General features: G+C 48.3%; 2 protein-coding genes and 1 pseudogene across 2 annotated transcripts; all 3 read right to left on the reverse strand.

The window, feature by feature from the left end:
* Positions 1-224: 224 nt before the first annotated feature.
* On the reverse strand, positions 225-1,505 carry LOC112903785 (protein FAR1-RELATED SEQUENCE 5-like). The gene has a single exon (XM_025972992.1). It carries the CDS (start codon positions 1,503-1,505, stop codon positions 225-227), a length of 1,281 nt encoding a protein of 426 aa, XP_025828777.1.
* Positions 1,506-3,159: 1,654 nt separating this feature from the next.
* LOC112902911 (probable glycosyltransferase 6) lies at positions 3,160-5,022 on the reverse strand. Its single transcript, XM_025972103.1, has one exon. It carries the CDS (start codon positions 4,725-4,727, stop codon positions 3,315-3,317), a length of 1,413 nt encoding a protein of 470 aa, XP_025827888.1. The 5' UTR covers positions 4,728-5,022; the 3' UTR covers positions 3,160-3,314.
* A 1,702-nt stretch (positions 5,023-6,724) lies between these two features.
* On the reverse strand, positions 6,725-7,758 carry LOC112903786 (annotated as a pseudogene).
* Positions 7,759-21,880: the final 14,122 nt, after the last annotated feature.

A 21,880-nucleotide genomic window follows, 5' to 3' on the forward strand; every position in this document is an offset into this window, starting at 1 on the left:
GCTCTCGTACTAAACTTCTTCTATTGCATTACATATTCTGAAATGTTGCACATCAAAACCTGATTACAAATTTGATTCCAAACCAATGTTGCAGGAAACCAAATTTCATCGGCTGAACAAAGACATTATAATATTTATACTAATGTTTCATTGACATAAATATATAATGTTGCAAAGGACTAAACTATTTGTTGCAATATGTATGGTGAAACATTTTATAAAGACTACGGCTTCAGCTCTGTTTGCTTAAGCTCTCCAAGTATTTGTTGTGCTGTGGCCATGTACTTGCATGTTTGAACACCGTCACCTTCTTCATTACAATATGAACATGGTGGAACTTTTGCCTTCTTCTTTGTTGTCCCCTTCTTTGTTGTCCCATTCTTTTTCATAGCTTTCTCCCTTGCTTGCAGCATGATTGACCTTTTCCTATCCACTTTGCCCCTTGGACGCCCCTTACGACTTACCCTTGACGGGTTCTTCACCATTCCAGCTTGAGTTGAACCTTGTCCCCCAACCATATTGTCTGTCTCAACAACTGGTGCTTCATTTTGCTGCGCATTTGTTGGATTTCCCGCTACCTTTACAAGCTCAACCAACTGATCAATCCCAGCAGAAGCAGCTGTGTACTTTTCAGGTCCAGAACATGCCTCCGCTGCTAGTCCTGTCATTTTCCTACACAATGCATTGTACCTTAGCTTGTTTGAACCTGGAACTCCAAAGGATGGTTCAGGACCTGAGAGATGTTCTGGAATCTTTGTTGTTGCCTCTTTTGACCATCTTCTGTGCAAGTATTTATCTGGAATTTCCTGAACGTCTCGGTTGGTAAAAACTTTCAGAATATGAGGACATAGGAGACCATCTCGGGCAAACATTTTGCAGGAGCACAAATAAGATGTTGTATCCTTACTAACTGACACGATACGGACTTTGCTAGAGTTTGGATGTACTATCTGAATTGACAAACTCTCATCATCTTCAGCAATGTCTCCCATCCTGAATTTTGTGGAATCACGAAGCAGCTCCTGAAATTTGGTGAACACAGTACGAGTGTAGAAGTTTGCTGCTTGTTTTTCAAAGTCATAACTTGCCCGGAGCGGCGGATCTGAAATTTCCCCCTTGCAGGCTTCCACATTTTCCCTCTCAGCTCTGGTACCCATGATGTATTCATATTGGGTCACAAACTGCAACACTGAATCCTGTGGGTGCACCACTTTCTTGAATAATGAGTTCATACTTTCCGACCTGCCCGTTGTGCCGGTTAAAGGGAAGAAGTAAGTTCTGAAGTATGCAGGCGCCCACATTTCCCTTGTTGAAGAGATACTTTGGAAGAACTCATTCTCTTGCAAGCTGTATTTGTCTTCTAGCTTCTGCCATAACATCTCAAGTTCATCTATTGTTTCAGTACGATTAACACAGTAGTCAAACTCATTGGCAAAGTCTTTCTCATGGCTTATCAACCAAGAAACTTTTCTGTTGCCTTTCTTAACACATGCCACTTGCAACATCTGTGTGTTGCATTAGGGAACACTTGTTCTATTGCAGCTTTCAGTGCCTTATCTTGATCCTCCCACACGGATCAAATAAATTACCAATAAATGCACCGAAATTCACCAGCAGATTCTCGAAACACCAGAAACGGCGGGGCAGATCATGGGTGGTTCTAATCAAGGCGGGAGGGCAGATCTAACCTGCGGGGCGTCAGCAGACGTTGCATTGAGGGTCGCAACCACCGTCCCGCGTGGAGCTCCTACAACATGGCGGAACTGAAACATCGATGTCGAGTTCAATTCGCCATGGACGTTGCTTGAATCTCCAGAGCGGTGGACACCATCGGCATGGGCGTATCTGCAGATTTTATTGCAACAATTGGTGGGGGATGGCGAGCATATTGTTGATCTGGTGGAGGAACCTCGATTGCTTGGAGTTAATGCGACACGTTGCAAGGGATTTGGCTTGAAATCATGGCACGGGGGAGGAGAAAGTCCATCCTAGGCTCGCGCTCGAGCTCCTACGCCCAAGGGAGCACGACACGGAAAAACAATCTTGGGGAAATCGGACATGTTGCATGCAACATCGGAGAATGTTGCGGCGGGATTTTTGTTTGCTAGCTCTGCTCTGAAGGTACCGTCCGACGCCAGCTCCATTTCTGCATCTAATCGTTTTTTCGGATGTTCCATTGAGAAGTACCAGAACTGGCTTGTCCCATATAGTAGGAGAGCCTGATATATCCATACGGTTGGCAAAGGATATCTGTGAAGATAGTGTATTTGAAACAGAAAGAGTTTCGGATGCGTTGTTTCTTTTCAGCACCGCGAGGGTTTGCAGCCACCGTGATTAACGACGGGATCCCTACAATTTTTTCTTTCTTCCCTCCCATAGTGAGGGCAGGGGCAGCACGTTGCCCTCACGTGCACAAGAATTGCAACCGGCCAGCGAGACGGAGCCTCGTCAACGTCATCATTGTGTCCCACCGCAGCGTGCGGGGACCAGCACGCCGCCCCGACACAGTTTTACAGCTCGCTGTAAAAGAGCAGCAGTTACTTTTTACCGCCACCAGCTAGCCCGTGCAGTAGCGCTCCCGTGTCCCGTCATCCTCGTCGCACTCCCGGTCTTCGCGGCTCGTGCCACCTCCAGGATCAGAGCCGCACCACCCGCCATGCTCATCCACGGCCAATGGATGGAAGCCTCCTCCGCCGGATTTACAGCTTCCTCGTCCTCGATCGCCGCCGTGCGTGCCCTCGCCTCACGCGATCACGCCGAGCCGAGCCAACCGAGTCGGCCCCGATCGAGATCCCACCGGCCCGGGTCCAGCGGCAGGATGGATGGGCACAGGCCCTTCCTCTCCCGTCTCCCGTCTCCCGTAGTCCAGTAGAAGCAAGCAGCCACTCCCACTCCCACTCCCAGTTGCTGTTGCAGCTCCCGACCCGACAGCGACAGGGCTCGGGATGGGAACGAACTCCTCTGACGTGCGAGACGCCTAGATGGGGACGGGACGCCGCCGACGCAACTATGAGCGGCACCGACGCCGCCGGCACGTGCTCCCTCTTCTCGCTCTAGAGATCGGGGCTTTGACCATGCCTGGAACGTGCCATCCCACTCGAATCCTTCTGCCGAGTTCCTGCAAGCGACCGTTCCAAGTATCCTAGAGCAATTGGATTGAAAGATAACATCTTTGGGTTCCATTTCGACGAAATCCAAGCGTCACGGCTCGTTAAAATCGGCCCAAAACCAAATTTCTCACGGTAATTGTTCAGCACCCAAAATGTACAGCACACGCTGGCACACTTCCGCCGCCGCGGCCACCGGCCGCGCCGTCACTGCGCGGCGGGGTAGTCGAAGGGCAGCGGCACGACGCTGTCGCTGAGCGGCGCGGCGTGGCGGAACCCGTACGCGCGGAGCACCTGGTCGTCCGCGAACGCCAGCGCGCGGCGCATCCCCTCGGCGCACCGCCTCCGCGTGTACATCCGGTTGGGCGCGCCGCCGCAGGGCTGGCACCCCGTGAAGTGCGTCACGAACGGCCGCCGCCACCCCTTCTGCCCGCCGCCCGCGGGGCCCGGCACGCCAGCCGCCCGCAGCGCCGCGTCCCGCGCCGCCGCGTATCGGGGGTGCTCCCGCTCCGCGTGCCGCCGCCGGAGCCCCGCCGCCGCGGCGCCGCGGCCGCGCTCCACGGCCTCGTACCGCGACGCGACGCCGTCGAGCCGGCCCACGATCTCCGCCCAGTACCCCTGGAAGTAGTACCCCGTCTCGAGGCGCGTCCGGTTGGCCCACCGCCGCCCGCCGGGGTCCTTGGCCAGCAGGTACACGAGCGCCGACTGGTCGTCCGACTCGTCGTTGGGCTTCCCCGACAGCTCCTCCCGCAGCGCCTTCCCCCACGCGGCGTGCTCCGGGTAGGCCGGCCCCATCCGCGCCCACGCGTCCATGAGGTCCAGCGCCCACTGGCAGTTCCGGATGAGGAACACGCCGGCGTTGAGCCCCACCCACGACCGCTCCTCGTACACCTCCGCCTCCCACCCGTACACCACCAGGTCGCTCCCCGCGTAGCGCTCGAGCGGGAGGGCGAAGTCCATGTCCGTGAAGACGGCGTCGGCGTCCACCCACCAGACCCACTCCGCCTCCGGGTGCGCCAGCATGGCGGCGCGCACCGCGGGGATCTTGGCCCAGTACGCCACCATGGACGGCTCCAGCAGCGCGGTGTTGTAGAGGAGCTCCACGCCGTGGAGGCGGCAGTAGTCGAGCTTGTTCTTGAGGAAGCGGAGGAGGAGGTGGTCGCCCCCGGGGCCCTTGCAGGGCTCCGGCTGGGACCCCGTCACCATGACCACGCGCCGGGACACGGCGGCCGAGCCAGGGTCGAGGCCGCGGGTGCGCAGCCACTCCGCGCGCTTCGCGTCCCAGCCCGTGACGCGGCCGCGGACGGAGTAGGACAGGGACGGGTCGTCGTAGAACGTGCGCGGGCCCTTCCCGACCGCCGCCGCGGCGGGGCCGGCGGTGTGGGAGGAAGAGGGGATGGTGACGATGTTGGGCACGGGCGTGGGGGCGAGGACGGAGGGGGAGCAGAGGAGCGCGAGCGCGAGCGCGGCCGCCACGGCGCCCGCCGCGAACGCCACCGCCTCGCGGGCGCGCCCCGCCGGGAGTACGAGGCGGCCGTGCGGCGGGCGCGGGCCGCCCCCCGCCCCCGCGGCGCCTCCCTTGGCCGCCGAGGCGCAGAACGCCGCGGCCTCCGACGCCATGGAGGGGTGCGCGGAGCGTGCAGTGCCTGCAGGAAGCGGAAGCGCCTGCGCCGCTGGGCTCGTGTTTCTAGGCGGGGGAAACGGGGGCAAAAGCCGAAGGATAGGGGAGGCTGGCAGGCTGCAGGGTGGGGCTGGGCGCGGGCGGCGAGGCCTCGTGGCGGGGCTTTTTGGACGGGGAGAGAGACCGGGGGAGAGGAGAGCGAGGAGAGGGAGGAGGTGTGAGCGTGACGCGAGAGTGAAACAGGGGAGCTCGGCCGGGGCGCGGTATTCGCGGCTGAGAAAGCGGAGGCGGCCGCGGAAGGCTCCGCTCGGCTCTTGGCCGGCTGGGCGGGGGCGTGGGGGTGGGGATGGGGGGGCATGGGGCACTGTGTCAGCCAGTGTCGGCCGCGGCCCGGGCGCACGTGACATGCGCGTGGCGCCGCGCGGTGACGGTGACGCCGTGCCGTGACGGTGCGGGGGGTACAGCGGCTGGGTTTTCTCCGGGGTTCTCGGGTTGGACTCGGTATAGATGGATGAGCACGAGCACGTAGTTACTACTGGCTGGCTGGGCTGTACACGAACGACCGACCGACCGAGACTAGCGCGCGCCGCGCCCATGTTTGGACGCACGTCATGGTGTGTTGAAGGCGCGATGCGCGCGGCCGCCCGGGCCGCACAGGTGGGGGTTTGGTAGCTGCAGGGTCAGGTGGAAGTTGCCCGATAGCCGTGTTATGTACAATTTTTTCCATTACACAGTACAATCCAGATACACATAATATACGTATATTATTTCTATAAAGTCACGTACGTAAATTCTACCTCTACAAACATCTTTGAAGACTGAGCTGGTAAATTTTTAAGATTGACGGAATCACCACAGGCGGTTCGCTGTCGACGGGAACGTCGTCTGAAAGCACAATACCATTAAATCTTAGAATATTCGTTTCTACAGAAAGTCGAACCCAGAATCTGAGATGCTACCGAGATTTATGTAACCATCATCGTCAGGATACACGTCATTTCACACTAGCTTCATGTATATGGATGGACACAACACGGCGTCCGCGCTACTTGTGTGCTGCTCTATTGATTGGTGGACGCATGTAGCAACATATTGCCAAGAAAGAATACCGATAAAGGTACTGATGAGCAATCGGGCCAATGGATTTATAAACTTTGCTAATACCTGGCTAGATCACAGCCAAGCCATTCAATATGCATGGTCACAGCAGTGACTCAATCCTCCAAAAGAAATGAATCTTCAATACTTGCACTCATCATAAGTTCATAATGAATCAGGGCATTCATTTTGCTTGCCTTGCGTGCGTTACGTGAAGATAGCTTCATAACCCGATCTTCTTTATTTTCTATGATCACAGCTATACCTATATGTAACGAGAAGGAATGCCATTTATATATTCAAACTTTAAAAGAAATGAAAACTTCCAGTTGTGCGAAACCATTATTGAGAACATCTCCTATGTTACGACCTCTTAGATGTTAACCTCTTAGTTAGGTAGTGTTACCAAACATGGTAGCACCTAAATTGGTGCATGTAAAATTATAAAAAAAAATATGGATAGATAGAGGAAGCAATTATCCATATGCATGTATAATTTGAGATAAAAACAACACTTGTTCCATGAGAAACAAAAAAGAGAAATCAGTATCTCAATAGTTGTGGGTGGAACTGTTCGTGTCTGATCCAAAACTCACAACTATTCAGATGCTGATTTCTCTTTTTTTCTATACTTGCATAAATTTTTGTTTAAGCTTAAATTTTACATGCAAGCAAAGGATTGTGTTCTCTATCAATCCATATTTTTGTTGCAATTATACATGCAGCAGTTTAGGTGCTACCGTGTTTGGTAACATGATAACACCTAACCCGTTTGTAACATAGGAGATGTTCTCAACCATTATTACTAGCATAAACGATATAAGAGGTGTGAACTTGATATACTTTACAAGCTAAATCATGAAAAGAGGTTAGTTCTTCCTCCAAACATAAATTAGCCTTAGTTCCTTGCCTCAAGGTTACTTCCTTCGCTAGACATGTCGTCATCGACCACGTCACTAGGAAACTCCTTTGCCGCTTGAATGCTCTCTAGTATCATCTCAACTTGCCGCATTGTTGGCCGATCCTCACTGCTAAACTTTACACACATCTGCGCCAACTGAGCAATATCGACAACTTCTCCATCACCCTCCCTCACGACTTGCCGGTCCAATATTTCATCTAAGTTGCCTTGTGAGAGGAGGGCAACAAAGTGGTTAACAAGACCAGAACCTTGACGGGATCTGTAGCAAACAGGCTTCTTCCTAGTAAACAACTCTATGAGAAGTACACCAAAACTATAGACATCACTCTTCTGGGTGAGGTGTCCTATGATAAGGTACGTAGGGTCCAAATATCCTAATATCCCTTGCACAGCTGTATCTACCACTTCTTCATCAACATGAATATACCTTGAGGCTCCAAAGTCAGATAACTTCATAGTTAACATCACAGTTAACATGTCATCAAGAAGTATATTAGGAGACTTGATATCCCTATGGATTATTGGTGTTGATACAAACGAGTGAAGATATATGAGAGCTCTAGCAGTTTCAATTGCAACTCTTAGCCTATCTTTCCAAGATAATGATACTGAGGCTTCAACATGAAGATGATCGTGAAGGGTTCCATTGTAGATGAACTCATAGACAAGTAATGGAACTTCAGTCTCAAGGCAGCATCCAATCAATTTTATAATGTTTCGGTGGTTTACGTGAGAAAGAATAGCAGCCTCATTTATAAACTCAGTAATTTCTTTTTTATCACAATCTTTGACTTCTTAATTGCCACGGTGTGTTGGCTTGATAAAATCCCCTTATAAAATGTGCTATGGCCTCCACTACCAAGCTTATGAGCTTTGTCAAAGTTGTTGGTAGCTCTCTCTAGCTCTTTTTCAGTACCTATCATTCTTTCTGCTATATCTGCTCTTTGGCATACCAATTGTTGTAGCAACTGCCCACGATTTTGCTTGAAGAATCTTTGTCTCTGTTTCATTCTTTTCTTAAGTTCCTAAAGTATAATTATGGTGCTCAAGGCTAGAATAAGAACCATTGCGCCACTTCCAACCCCTAGGGTAATGCTTAGGTCTGAAAGTACATATATGAGTTCTTGGAAATATTTAAGGATAATATGAAACATAATTTTCTTCTATATCCACTTTGAGATTTGATGCGCTACAAAGAAGTTGCAAATGATATAACAACTACAAACACATTATTTACATACACTTCTTGTTTTTCTTTTAGTGGAAGTGATCATCTTATTTATTTTTATTACAACACTATTTTATCATGTATCTCTTTAGTTGAAACTTCTTTTGAGTTACATACCAGTCCAGGTGATATAGGGAATGCTGGTTTGCTGGTTTTTCAATTGGACCTAGAATTCAACATGTCAACATTTTTCTTTTTTATATTATATTGAAACTGTTGAGTAATTATCTATTCCATCCGTTTCAAAATATAGGTTGTTTTATTTTTTCTAAGTTCATAAATTTTGCTATGAACTTAGACATACATTATATTATATCTAGATATATAGCAAATACAATGAATCTAAAAAAGCTAAAATGACTTATATTCTGGAACAGAGGGAGTAGTTACTAATACATTTTGAATACATGTAAGATCTTAATCTATTAATAATTAGAAACATCTTCTGGAGCCTCCATGTTCATCCTTGGTAAAAAAGAGAGAAATCCTTAGAAAATCCAACAAAATATCTAAACATCTAGCCATCATCCCGTGTAGACTTAATCATTGTTGACACCAACTATTGGGTGTAATTTGCTTCTAATTATTCACCTTTGCAACTATGAAGTAATCCATTAAATTTGCATCTAAATTATCTACCTCCATTATGTCACACCCTGAAATTGTTGGATTTTAGGATGTGATTAGCAAGAAAAGTAAGCAATGATTTTCTCATAATTTTAAAATTTACTCAACATTTATTTTCTTGATAGTAAATTTAGTATAGGAAAAAAATAATTAGTTGTTTTTCTCTAAATTAAATGAAGTTGTCTGTTTTCCTTGCATTCATGCTGAGTGCATAATGTTTTGGGTGAAAAATGAAATTGAAAATGAATTTAAAATACGATTAGGTTTCCTCTTAATCTCAGTCTTGCTTGTAATCCTAAATCAATTCTTAGAACTCTGTCAGGTCGAAATCTTTTCAATATCTAGCCAAGCAATTCTACTTCTTTTTCCTGACCGCTACTCACCGCAAATCGCCTTCCTTTGTGGAGTTGGAGTTGTCCAGAAGTTTCCCTATGAGATGAGGGAGCTCTCAAGTTCCTTTCTTTGTCTCATCCTTTAGTTCCTAATTCTCATCGCAATCGGACCGATTTGTTATATCACCATCCGTTCTTTTTCCTCTGTCCTATCCGACACCCTAAGATGTCCCAACGAGTTCCCCGTTCTCTAACGTTTCTCCCTCCAAATGGACCATCTTTGTGTTAACGGGTTGAACTTGTGTTGATCCAAACCCGGCCGACCCAACCGGCAAGTCTAGACTCTTTTTCCCCGTTGTTTCTACTCCCCCGGGTCATTTTCCTTCTCGGTCCATGACTGAAGCCAGTTCGGCCCACACGAACCTGTCTCGGCCTGACCCAACTCGCCCGCCTCGGCCGACCGCCTCCCCCTCTCTCTCTCTCTCTCGCTGACGCCCCGGGCCCGTCTATCAGCTGCTCCTCCTACCTCCTGCCGTCCACCTCCCCTGCACCGCACACCCGCCGCCAGCCGTTTCCCTCCGCACCTGCTCGCCTTCCCTCCCTCCTCTATTGCTCGCCATCACTCCTGCCATCATTGACGCCGCCACGACCCCCTCGCCTCCTCTCCCGCAGCCACTAACGGCTGACGCCAGTATGGCCATCACGGCCGGCCACCGTGCGCCGCCGCCCCTCTCTCTGCGGAGTCTCTCCTTCTCCCCTCCTCGGCCTATATAAAGCGCCCCTGAACCCCTGCCTCGCCATTCCCTCGCTCCTGCTCCTCGCCTCTTGCTCCCTCTCCCTCTCGCATCGCTGCTCGCCCGTTCTGTGCAGACTACAACCCCCCTAGGCGCACGAGCCCCAGCGCCGCGCCTCGCCCCTCCCTTCCCGCCTCCTCCTGCACCACTGTTGCACGCACCCCTGCTGTGCAGAACCTCTGCCGCTTGTTCTGCTCACCAAGGACAGAACAGATCGCCGCCACCTCCTTTTCCGGCGAAATCCGACAGCCACGGTGCATCTTCGCCAAAGGTAAACAGCGAAACGGACTCCCCTCGACCTCATATCAAATTAAATGTGTTTTTAAAATAATTTGTTTAGTTCACCACGAATCATAAAGCTATGCGTTTAGATGCTCTCACAAGTTTCTTTCTAATTAATTGCTTAATTAGTGTAATTTCTACATAGACAAACATATATAAAATTTGACTAAGTTTTACCTCATTTTTTTATAAATGCAAATATAATATGAGTTAATTGCAACAAGGGATAATTTCTTTTAAATATCCTTTACATGTGGTTTCTAATTAAAATAAATGAAACTTATAGTTCTTTTGTTTTCTTTTATAATTTAAATCTTTCGATAGCTGTGATTTTTCAATCTTAGTTCCATTTTCAGCGTTTCTTGCATTCGGGTGATCCATGGAATCAAGCATATCCTTTAGTACGCTCTTTTAAAGCCTTTATGTGATTGGTGTATTATTCTTAGCTGCACTTGTTTGTTTTGCTTGTATGGTTGTGCCTGATGATTGCTTCGAGAAGGAGTGCTGTTCGAAAGCTTGAAGATCAAGAGTTTCAAGAGAGCATGAGCTGAAGAGCAGTAAGAGTAACTTCCATTGGAGAAAGGCAAGTGACCCTAACGATCCTTCTATCTATGCTTATTTATAAGAACACTATGAATTAACTGGAACGTGGAGAACCACCCAGGAAAACAGTACAACCACGAGAACCATATGGCTCTGGTCTTGGCTAATTAATTACAGACTCTAGTTTGAAGCAGTCTTACTAAAAGGGCAAGAGAGGTGGCGGTAGATGGGGTATAACCCAGTCCTCTTGGGAAGTGGGCTTTGCTACGACACTATACCCTTTAGGGAGGTTTATGCTTTGCTACTGCTCCGGAAACCTTAGTGGGCTACTTCTTATTAGGGAATCTTTGTAAAGGCCTCGTAGTGTTCCTATGCAATCACACCTCGAAAGTGTGGTATTGTGCCTAGCTAGCACAGCATGTTTGGGTCCAAAGTTCTTCTGAACTTTTACGCGGCTTGTGGTGAAAGTGTACAACCTCTGCAGAGTGTCTAAAACTGATATATAAGCCGTGCTCACAGTCTCACATGATTAATAAACTTAAAGATGGATTTAAATTGTTATTCTGGTTATTCCTTGTGGCCTTACTGAGTACCAACCATGAGTGTACTCACCCTTACTAACTGCTGCTCAAAAGAAGAAGGTGTGAAGTCTGCTGAAGATGATGCTGAGTTCTAAGAGTACGCAGCCCCCGGTCGTTTGCCTGTGAAGTTTGGAGTCTCTATTTCCAGAATTAAGCGTATATCTTTGGTAGACTTGTAAGTCTTTATTTATATTTCTTTACATGATTCTGTTGGTGTTATTCACTGATGATGTCACTATATGTATGAAACTTGATGCTAGTATATATATAGGTAGCACTTGGTTTTATTTTAAAATTGGGTATGACAGAAGTGGTATCAGAGTTGTATCGACTGTAGGACATAAGCCTAGGTAGCAATTATCATTTTCTAAGGTTTCTTTTGATATAAAATCTATTCATGCCTTATCCTTGACCTCTCCAATGAATATTCTCATTACTTGACCATTTTATTGTCTAAATCCTCCTTGATAACTCATCTTTCCCACTTGATCTCTTTTCATTTGCACTTTATTATCTTGCAAATGCTAGACCCTCAATCCTGGTCTATTTATTTTCTCTCTTCTTTATCACTGCTTGATCTTGATCATGCATCTCTTTCTTGCTGAATGATCTTTCCTGTTTCATGCAATACATTTCTTTGATTTTTTAGTGATATTGCTACCTTCTCATCCTTTGCTTATTTTATCTCCTTGATATTTTTCCTTACATACTTATCCTTGTACCTGTCCCCTCCTTGGCATTGTTTCCATTTTGTCACTTTGTTTTAAATTACCTCTATCTTGTTTCTCATAATTCTATAACTTTGGATTCGCTCCTTTGAATTTTAATTGCAAAGTGTCTTTTCTGATCCATATATGTTTAGATCATCCGTGGCACCTGACCAAAAGCCTGCTCAAGATAGCCGAAGAATGGAGTTATCACTTCACCCCAGAGAAGTGAAAATCAACAGCGGAAGACTATGCCACCCTCACTTGAAGAGCAAGATTCTACACTGCACAAGCTGAAGGATGCCTCTATCAAGAATGTTGAACCTGATGAGATAGCCCATGCTTAGGAGTACCCCTTGCAGCCTTGTTAACAACGTTTATCATCGTTCCTTGACTGTGTGTTGACTGGTGGAGTTCTGTGTTTGCATGATGATGCTTGTCTTTATGACCTTGTCTGATTCACTTCTTTGTAATGATTGTTGGTGTATTGTGGGTTTTCTACTTGCAATGATATCAGTTGCCTAGCTGGGTTCTTCTTTTGTACCTTCCACATCCTTGTTCTTTTCCTTTCTTTCTTCCTATTCCAATAGAGGACGTCAAGAAGGAAGCTAAAGGCAACCCCAATGTCAGCAAGAAGATGCTATTGTCACCACCACCGTCTAAATCGAAGCAAGTCCATACTCTAGTTTCTTTGCCACCTTGCAGCTTGCTCTTTAGTCTACCTTACTCCAATGACGACCTCAATAACCAAGAAAGAAGTTGAAGGCAATGCCGACATCAACAGTGGAAATCTACAAACATCTGCAGTGGTCGACACATGAAAGAAGCTGAAGCCAAGAATGCTCTATTTCCTTTTGTTACCCCCGTGCCATTCTCTTCTACCTTGATTTATTTAACAATCACGACCACCAAGAAAAGATGAAGACGATATCATGGACTCTACCTTGTTCTTCAATCTTTCTTTATTATTATTTATTTATTTCCATTCTCTTCTGATCTTGTCTTTACCACCCAACCAGATGGCGAATCCCAGCGGAAATCATGAGGATAGAGCTAATGAAGGTGACCTCAACATTCCACCTATAGTCTCATCATTTGAGCGCAGGATGCTAGAGTATATGGCAGCACAAACTCAGAGTCTACAAGCAATGGCTCAAACCATGGTCAATATCCATCAGCATATTACGGAGCAAGCCTCATTCCCTAGGAACCACAACACTGTCACTAGTGATAACCATCCGGTCTTGTCTGCTCTGTTGCCGCCAGCGTTTGATAAAGAAAAGCTATTAGCTATGCAAGCTCAAGTCTTACAAGGAAGGATGCAGTCCAATACATCATCCCCATATAACATGGAGATGACCAGGCAGAAGCTCCCACCGGACCAGTAAAGAGGCAAGTTGCTGAAGCATGGAACAATCAAAGGCATAAGAGTAACTATAAAGCACCAAAACCGCTGATAGAAGAACAACATGATGTTAGTAAGACTCTAGGAACATTTCAATGTTGTGAGCATTATGGTAATCCATGTCTCCGGGAAGAAGCTAGCCTAATGACAATGGAAGCCAGACAACGTTACCATTCAGATATCAATAGAAAGTTATCTACCCAAGATCCAGTCCTAGAAGGAATTGCCCAAGATGAAGATAGTATTCAGACTATGAATCTCGAGGATTGGAGTATCTCTTTCAAAGAATTTCAGCCTATAAGAAGCAAGCAACCCAAGAAACAAATAAGTGGAGCAAGCCAAGAGAAGGTGGAGTTACCACAACAATTGGCAGATAGCAGTACTCAACCCAGTTCCATCCAACCACAGCCTAAAGTTGCTCAACCACCACATAAAAACTCTATTAAAAGGAATCATGACGCACAAGCCATTCCACCAAGAGCTATGGTGAAGCAGAAACGAAGCCAAGATGGACATGTTAAAGGTTTGTGCTTCAGATGTGGAGAAGACAGCCACTATATCAATAGATGTTCAACAAAGCGTAAGATGACTAGGTCCCGTGATGCTAGATTATATTGCCTCAAGTGTGGAGAAGACGGACATCTTGCCAGTTGGTGTGCAAATAAAAGAGGATGATAATCAACCCTAGGACCAATTTCCCAATAGTCCTGCATTCGGTAAGACGTCATGAGTTGGCGTCCTTGTCAGGATGGATGATCAGGATACCTCAGCTAGACAAGAATGCCATCAATCCCCCAATGCCCAATTCTCATACCACATTGAGTCGCCAAGATACCAAAGCTAGAAAAGCATGTTTCTACTGCAAAGAAGAGGGAAATCTCATCATTCAATGCCCCAAGAAGCATTTGGACCAAACAAAGAAGAAAGCTCAAATATGGAATGAGCAGGATAACTGAAGCGTTCCCCCATCAGCACAAACAACTTCATTACTGCAAGGGGGTACAGCTTGGGGGTTGAAAGATATCTAGGCCCCTAAGTGGGTTTTGGTGATATATGACAAAGCACATGTATATTTAATCGTGTCATTAAGCATGTGTGCAGGTGCTAATGGTGATTGAGCAAAGCTTTAGAGAAGCGTGAGCCCTCAAAAAGGATATGAAAAGCGGCGTCCTCAAGAGTTTTTAAAGATTAGATTTTATGATTGAAAATTGAGTATAGGAAACGCCGTACTATCAAGGGGAACTGTGATCCACTAGTGTAGACATGGTAGTTGTGCTCAAGAGAACCCACAAAAATCATAAGAAACCATCTCAACACTCAAAAGGGGACTTAAATGTGAAATTCTGTGACAAACCCGGAGTGTCCGGGTACTAGTCCGGAATGTCCGGACAGAAGGGCCGGAGTATCCGGACGTATACCCGGAGTGTCCGGGTTACTGTTACCGGTCTGCAAAACAAGTTTGGTCCGGAGTCTCCGGACCCCTATGTCCGGAGTATCCGGACATATACCCGGAGTTTCCGGGTACCGCTCTCCCAACGGCTAGTTTCTGGGAGAGGGGGTATAAATACCTCCATACCCCTTCTCACTCTCTCTCTCTTGCTCATTTTGACGACCAGACTTTCAGAAAGCCTAAAGAGAGCCCTCTCACTCCCCATTTGCTTCATTCTTGAGTGATTTCTGTTGGGGTTTGAAGTGAGATTGTTGCAAGAGCTAAGATTGTGCAAGTAAGCTTTGATTTCATCTCTTGAGCACATCAATCCAAGTCTAGCTCGTGGTTTCTAGTTTATTACTCTTGGAGCTTCGTGCTCCTAGACGGCTAGGCGTCGCTTGTGATTGCGTGATTGATTTGTGAGCATCACAGCTGGTTTGTAACCTTCCTTCCTCTCCGAGGATCTCATAGTAAGTGTCCCTAGGGTTTGAGCGTTGGTCTCACCTTTGGGAGAGGAGATTAGGAGTTCTTGAGCACCGTCTCTTGAATTCTTCCTCAACGGAGACGTAGCTCCTTTGGGAGTGAACTTCGGGAAACAAATTCTGTGTCAATCTCGTACTTCTACCTTATACTTGTGATTATTTGCTTGTGAGACTAACCTTTTAGGGTTTGAGGCCGATCTACTTTTGTACAAGTCTCACGAGAAAGAAAACTGGTGAGAAATACTCCAGAGGTATCCCTAGTCCCTCTAAATTTACCTGATTCAATTTACAGCATCTACAACAGTGATTAGTAGCACGTTTTTTATACCCGGATTGTCCGGACAATATATCCGGAAACTCCGGACTCTATATCCGGAGTATCCGGACATATATCCGGAATATCCGGATACCTGTGTTGCTAACCGTGTTCAAAGTGTTTTAAGTTTCAGATTAGCCTATTCACCCCCCCTCTAGGCATCTTGAGGTCCTTTCAGGGGTAAGACTAGGTCTCGTACTACTCATCCAGGGTCATGCCTAAGGGCACGACTTAAGCAAAAGAGGCTGGGGGTACATCACTAGGGTGGCGTCGGTTACTTTACTCGCGGGGCGTGCCTTCTTCTGGGGCGGGGAGTGTGAGTAATCCCTGCTCGCCGTTCTCTGGATTCCCATCTGTCAAGGGTTGCGCTGCAGCATCCCTTTCAACGGCGGCAGCAGAACTTTCAGGGTTCTCGGGTGGGGCTTGTGTGTTTCCAAAGAGAGGTCCCCATCCTATGATGGGTGTCCCGAGTAAAACATGGTCTTCTCCAATTGCCGGGACTGGTGTTCCACTTTGGGTCCATTCTTGCATACGCCGATCTCGGGCCTGCCTGAGGCTCTCTTGGGCTACTGCTTCGCTGCTGACCGCGGCTGCGGCCCTTGCCTCGGCTTGGGCGGCTCGGATCTGCTGCAGTCTCACTGCGAGCTCTGCTTGCTCGGCTCGATGGGTCTGCTCCCTCAGGAGGTTGGCTTGCTCATCGAAGAGTTGGTCCAAGGCGGCTAGATAAGTAGCCACTTGGTACAGAGGGCCTTCTTCATGGCGGCGTCGTTCCAGACTTCTCATGCATGCTTCCCAAACTGGGGTTTTGATGGCCGGCGGGAAGAACCTCACTGGTGTGGCGGCGAGGTGTCCTTAAAAAATCCGGCATAAATAACGGAGCGCTTTTCTGACGGTCAAGGGTAGGTGTCCTGGTGCCTAAACCCTATGGTAGTCACTCGCCACGGCTGGATGTCGGGGTAGCGGTTGCTCCTGGCGATGACCAGGATCACCCTGCAGCGGAGGGTACCATGGTGTTCGTACTCTCTGTTGTAGTACCTTGGGCGTTCCGTAACGCCAAGGCTTTCCAGGGCGTTGATCAAAAGGCTGGGAAAGCCAGGTGCTGCTTGGCAATCGCCCTGGGTCCATCCTTCCTCAGCCATCTGAAACAAGGACAGGGTAAACAATCTTGCACAGGTACAAAAGGGGGTAGATAACATTTATTATTGCAACATGGAGGGGGTACAGTTTCCATAGGTACGTGGTTACTAGGGTAGGGTTCTAGCTTGGAGTGCTACTCCTATCATGGGGATTCTTCCCCGATTCTGATAGGGCGCTTCTTTATTGGGAGGCACCGATCCATCACCTCGTCTTCGGTCTGAGTACCTTTATCCCAATGGGTTTCCTCGGGCTCCTCTTCTTCCTCTATCCATCCGCCTATTTCTCCGCGGTTTTCATATTCCTGTATCTGGGCTTGGAGGGCGGCTAAGAAATACTCGGCGCTTGCGGCTCTTATCCGTTGTTCTTCCAGTTCCTGGGTTGCCTTTTCTGCCCTATGGATTAGCTGCTTCAGCTGTGCCGCCTGTTCGCGGTAGAGTGCGTCCAAGCCAGTAAGGTAGATGGATAGGTGGGAGATCGTATCTTCTAGGTCTTCTTCTTCTCTTCCGAGTCTTCTCATCCGGGCAATCCAAGTGCGTCCTCTTCCTTTAGTAGGTGGGAAAAATCCCATAGGAGTCCGCTGAAGGTGGTGCTTGTAGATCACACGCAGTCGTCGCAGGGCTTTACGAGCGGCCTTACGGTAGGTGTCAGGGAAGCGAAAGCCAGAGGTGGAGATGAACCAGGGGTCCACATCAGGGTAGCGGGTGCTTTTTCCCACAAAGACCATCATGTCGCACCGAAGGGTGCCCTTGGAGGTGTATTCTCGGTAGGCATACTCTAGTGGTTCCATAACTCCGATGCGTTCCAGGCTGAGTATCAATAACTTAGGAATCAATGCAAGGACAGTCCAAGGATAAGGTTAGGGTTCATTTACGGAAAACTCGGTTATATGCAAAGGTTCGTTTAAAACAATTTCCAAAATAAGTTTTTAAGTATCAAGGAGCACATGGTGCTGATCCACACAGGATCCAAGTTTTTAGCTACTACCGGACTCCCCGTCCGCCGTAGAACACGGCACAACTGCCGGACACTTTGCAAACAACCCACACCAGTCCAATCATTCCCAGAGAGAAACACTAGTTATGTGACCACACCATAACTTGCCCAATACCGTGGGCACGGCTATTCGAATAGATTTTAACTCTGCAGAGGTGTGCAACTTTACCCACAGGTGGGGTACCACAGCACGATCACCTTAGTGTCGGTGCAGATCCCAGCAAAGCCATTACCCACCTTAGCTAGACCTGACTAGCCACCACGGGATCCATCAAGGGGTCATTCGACCTATCTCCGAGGTTTAACCGGGGCATAAGTCACACAGAGCTTATCCCTTCTCCTTGATCACCCGTTGCTCTCAGCTCTCCTGATGGCTATCAGAATAACTAGTGGGATTTATGCTAAGCCGTTGCCCATACAACGGTCAAGTGGTTTGCACGACAGGAAGCTAGGTGAGATGACACATCAACTCGGTCCTTAGGGGTGACAAGATGGATATCTCCCTTCCTCGCTCAACCACACAGGTACAAGCACACCAACGGCAATTCACGCAGAAATGCCATCCATCCCATCTGACTCATCTTTCAAAACCACATTTTATCCCTTCCCACGTACACACATTTTCTTTATAAAACCAGGTGGTCAAGGTATGGTTATCACAAACAAGGGTGGCTATCCTACCATGTTTTCAGCATGCAAAACCATGCAATTTTATAAAACAGGCCACTGGGTTGTGTTTATAAAAACTAGGACAGAAACATGCATCAAAGGGCGGGATTGAACTTGCCATCATCAAACCCTTGCGGGAGGTCCTGGTCGAAGCACTGTCCCTCGGGTTCGGGGTCGCAGAACTGGTCCTCGTTCGCTTGATCATAGTCGAGACCCTCCTCGTTCACTCTGTGTCCTACGACGCAAGCAAACAGGCACACAATCAAGCGAAAGAACTAAAAGCTTTTATCGTTGAGCTTGAATCGGAAATAATTTAGTTATGGCGATAGGGGTAATATTTTTGGGTGATTTCTTAATGGCATGGTTAGAACTATACTAGAAAGGGCGTGGTAAAGTTTCGGGTCGATCGGAGCTCGTTTGGCGCATAAAATAACGAGCTAAAGAGGGTTCAGGGGTTAAACAGGGGTTCAGGGGCTCGTTCGTAAACAGTTATGAAATAGAAAGGACTTGGTTATAATTTCTCGAAATATTTGGGGTATGTTAGAAAGAGGTAGGGGTCTATTTGACATTAAGTTTAAATGGTGGAGGCTAGTTACTTGAATAAATAGAGGTGGAAGGGCTTTTGTGCAATGTGTCGCATAGGTGGGGGGTTCTCTTTGGGAAAAACAGGAAAAAGGGGGGGCTTTGGGCAAAATGCCCCTTCTTCCTTCTCTCCCCACGGGAAGCAGAGGAGGGGGAGGGAGCGCTCGGCGCCGGCCGATTCCGGCGGCCCGGAGCTCGATGGTGGCTCGGGATGGGGGAGAAAGGGAGAGGGAGAGGAGGGGATTCGATCCCCGGCCTCACCTCGGGCCGGGGCGGCGTGAGTAGGCCGGTCGACGGGAGCGGGCGGCAGCGGCTCTGGAGGTTCGGCGCGGCGGCGCTGGGAGCTTGGAAGGCGGCGGGCGGTGGCGGTGGAGGCCGTGGGGAAAGGGGAAGCGGGGTGGGGGCCTATTTATAGGCGGGATGAGGCGGTGGGGAGGCCGGAGGTAGGTGGAGGCCGGCGAGCGGCGCGGAGCGCCATTAATGGCGCTCGGCCGTTTGCTTGCGTCGCGACGCGGCGTGCAGCGAGGGCGTGGGCGTCGAGGCGTCGTCGAGCACGTGGGGGAGGGACGCGGTGCGAGCACAGGGGTGACGGCGCGAACGGCGAGGGCGGGGCGCCAGCGGCGGGCGGCGCGGCGTGCTGTGTGGCCTCGGGTGCGCGTGCGCGCGCGCTTGGGCAGGGGCGTACGCGAGCCAGTGCGCGCGTGCGCGGGGAAGGCGGGGAGCAAGGACGCGTGGGCGTGTGTGCGAGCAGCGTTGGCGGCGGGTGGCACGGCGGCTCGGAGCGGAGCGCGCACGGCCGACCGGCGTGCGCGGCTAGCGACGGGCGGCACGGCGGGTGACGCGGCACGTGGTGCACGCGCGGGGCGCGGGTGGTCTGGCACGGGGCGCGTGCGCGCGCGCGAGGGGAGGGGCGGCGTGGCTCGGGAGCCGGAGTCTGGGCGGTGCTCGGGAGCAGGGGAAGGGAAGAGGAGAAGGGAGGAGAAGGGAGGAGGGAAAAGAAAAGAGGAGAAAGAAATGGAAAAAGAGAAAGGGAGAAAGAAATGGGAAAAGAAAAAGGGGAGAAAAGGAGAAGGAGAAAGAAAAGAAAATGGGGAAAAAGAAAAGGAAAGAAAAGAAAATGAAAAAAAATGACGCGTGCCGGCGGGATTCGCGGCGGTGACCGTGGCCGGTCGGCCACGCGCGCGCGACGCTCGCACGCTGCGCGAGGAGGACGAGGAGCGGGGCCGCGGCCGGATTCGGTGTCGGCTCGGGGGTTAGGGTTTCGACGAAAACGTTTTAGCGTGTGATTTTCTTAGCAAATTTTCGGGACGTCACAATAACGCAGTTGATGCCTGAGGATGTTTGGGAAGATTTGAATTTTATGATTGGCTTATCTTCATTACTTTACTTGAAGGTTAAGGGATGTGTATGAGGACTTGAGAGATGATACAAGATAGCCAAGCCAGAGAGAAGCAATCCAACACTATTCAGATCACTTTATTAAGGTATGAAGGAAGTTCTTCAAAAGATGGGCCAACAAAGCCGAGGAAAGAAATGGATAGTTAAAGGTGGAATTGGACTAAGTATCCTTAAAGTGTTTTATGTGAGTAGTGAAGCATTAAGAAACATGTTTGAGGAGCTTATGTAATGAAGAACAATCTGGAATAAAGTCAATAAGTGTTGAATAGCTTGGCAGGTTGGGGAGGTTGAAGACATGGCCGTAAGAACCAGAAACAGAGCAGCTGCCAAGTGAATAATCCTCGCTGTGTTCATCTTCACGGGTGCCATGAGGAAGAGAGGATTCCTCATGTGACGAGGAGGTAAGGATACTTGTGCTGTACCACAAATCAATATTCAGTGTGTATGTGTGTTTATATAGAAGAACAAGCCACCACATGGATCTCTCGTTATTTATATCCTCTCCTATATATATATATTTATATATGTTATAGTGCTTTGGTATCGTATTATACTACAGTTTCATAATACTCTAATAAATGCATGGGAATCCAAAAAAAAACCTCCAGATTTAAATGTATAGTTTAAATGTCCTATACGCACCAATGTTTAGATATCTCAATGGAGTATATATAGGATCTGATATATCAATTCTTGCACTTAGGGTGCGTTCGTTTCACCCCTCTAAAACCCGAAACATCTAAACTTTAGAGATCCGGCACCGAACAACCCTCTAATTCGGCCTCTAATAAGACTGCGATTCTTTAGAGTGAGGGAACACTCTAAAATTTTTAGAGGGCTCTAATCGGAAACGAACACACCCTTAATTACGCTTGGGTGCGTTCGTTTGCCATTAGAGCTCTCTAAAATCTTTAGAGTGCTCCCTCCTCTAAAGAATCGCAGTCTCATTAGAGGCCGAATTAGAGGGCTGTTCGGTGCCGGACCTCTAAAGTTTAGATGTTTCAGGTTTTAGAGGGGTGAAACGAACACGCCCAGGTGTGTATGTGTGTTTATATAGAAGAACAAGCTACCCCGTGGATCTCTCGTTATTTATATCCTCTTCTATATATATATATACATAAATATATTATAGTGCTTTGGTATCGTATTATACTATAGTTTCATATCTTCTGATACTCTAGTAAATGCATGTGAACCAAAAAAACACCCCAAGTCTAAATGTATACTCTGCACCGATGTTTAGATATCTCAATGGAGCGCGCACTAGGATCTGATATATCAATTCTTGCACACTTGAATAAACATTAAATCAATTACGATAAATCTGCTATGAAATATTTCTTGTTTGTGATTTTGTTTGATATTGTAAATAACAATTTTTTTATAATTTCAGTCAAAATTAGAGTATTTTGACCTAGACAAAATAGAAAGGTATATATTTTAGAACAGCGCTACTAGGACAGTAGACAGCCCACCCAACTCCAGCTAGAACAAAGAAGTTCAACTTGTTGGACTTGCAACCTCCAGCTTCCAAGAAAAAAGTTTCCGAAATCACGCAACCGTAAACCACGACATTCGTGCAAAAGAGAAGTCACTCAAAATTACGTTTACTTCCATGCTTTTCTTA

The sequence above is a fragment of the Panicum hallii genome, chromosome 8 (assembly GCF_002211085.1).
Source record: "Panicum hallii strain FIL2 chromosome 8, PHallii_v3.1, whole genome shotgun sequence".
Lineage (NCBI taxonomy): Eukaryota > Viridiplantae > Streptophyta > Magnoliopsida > Poales > Poaceae > Panicum > Panicum hallii.

Bases quoted from the DNA above. Each gene is read 5' to 3' on its own strand.
- LOC112903785 (XM_025972992.1), bottom strand. From the start codon at position 1,505: ATGTTGCAAGTGGCATGTGTTAAGAAAGGCAACAGAAAAGTTTCTTGG.
- LOC112902911 (XM_025972103.1), bottom strand. From the start codon at position 4,727: ATGGCGTCGGAGGCCGCGGCGTTCTGCGCCTCGGCGGCCAAGGGAGGC.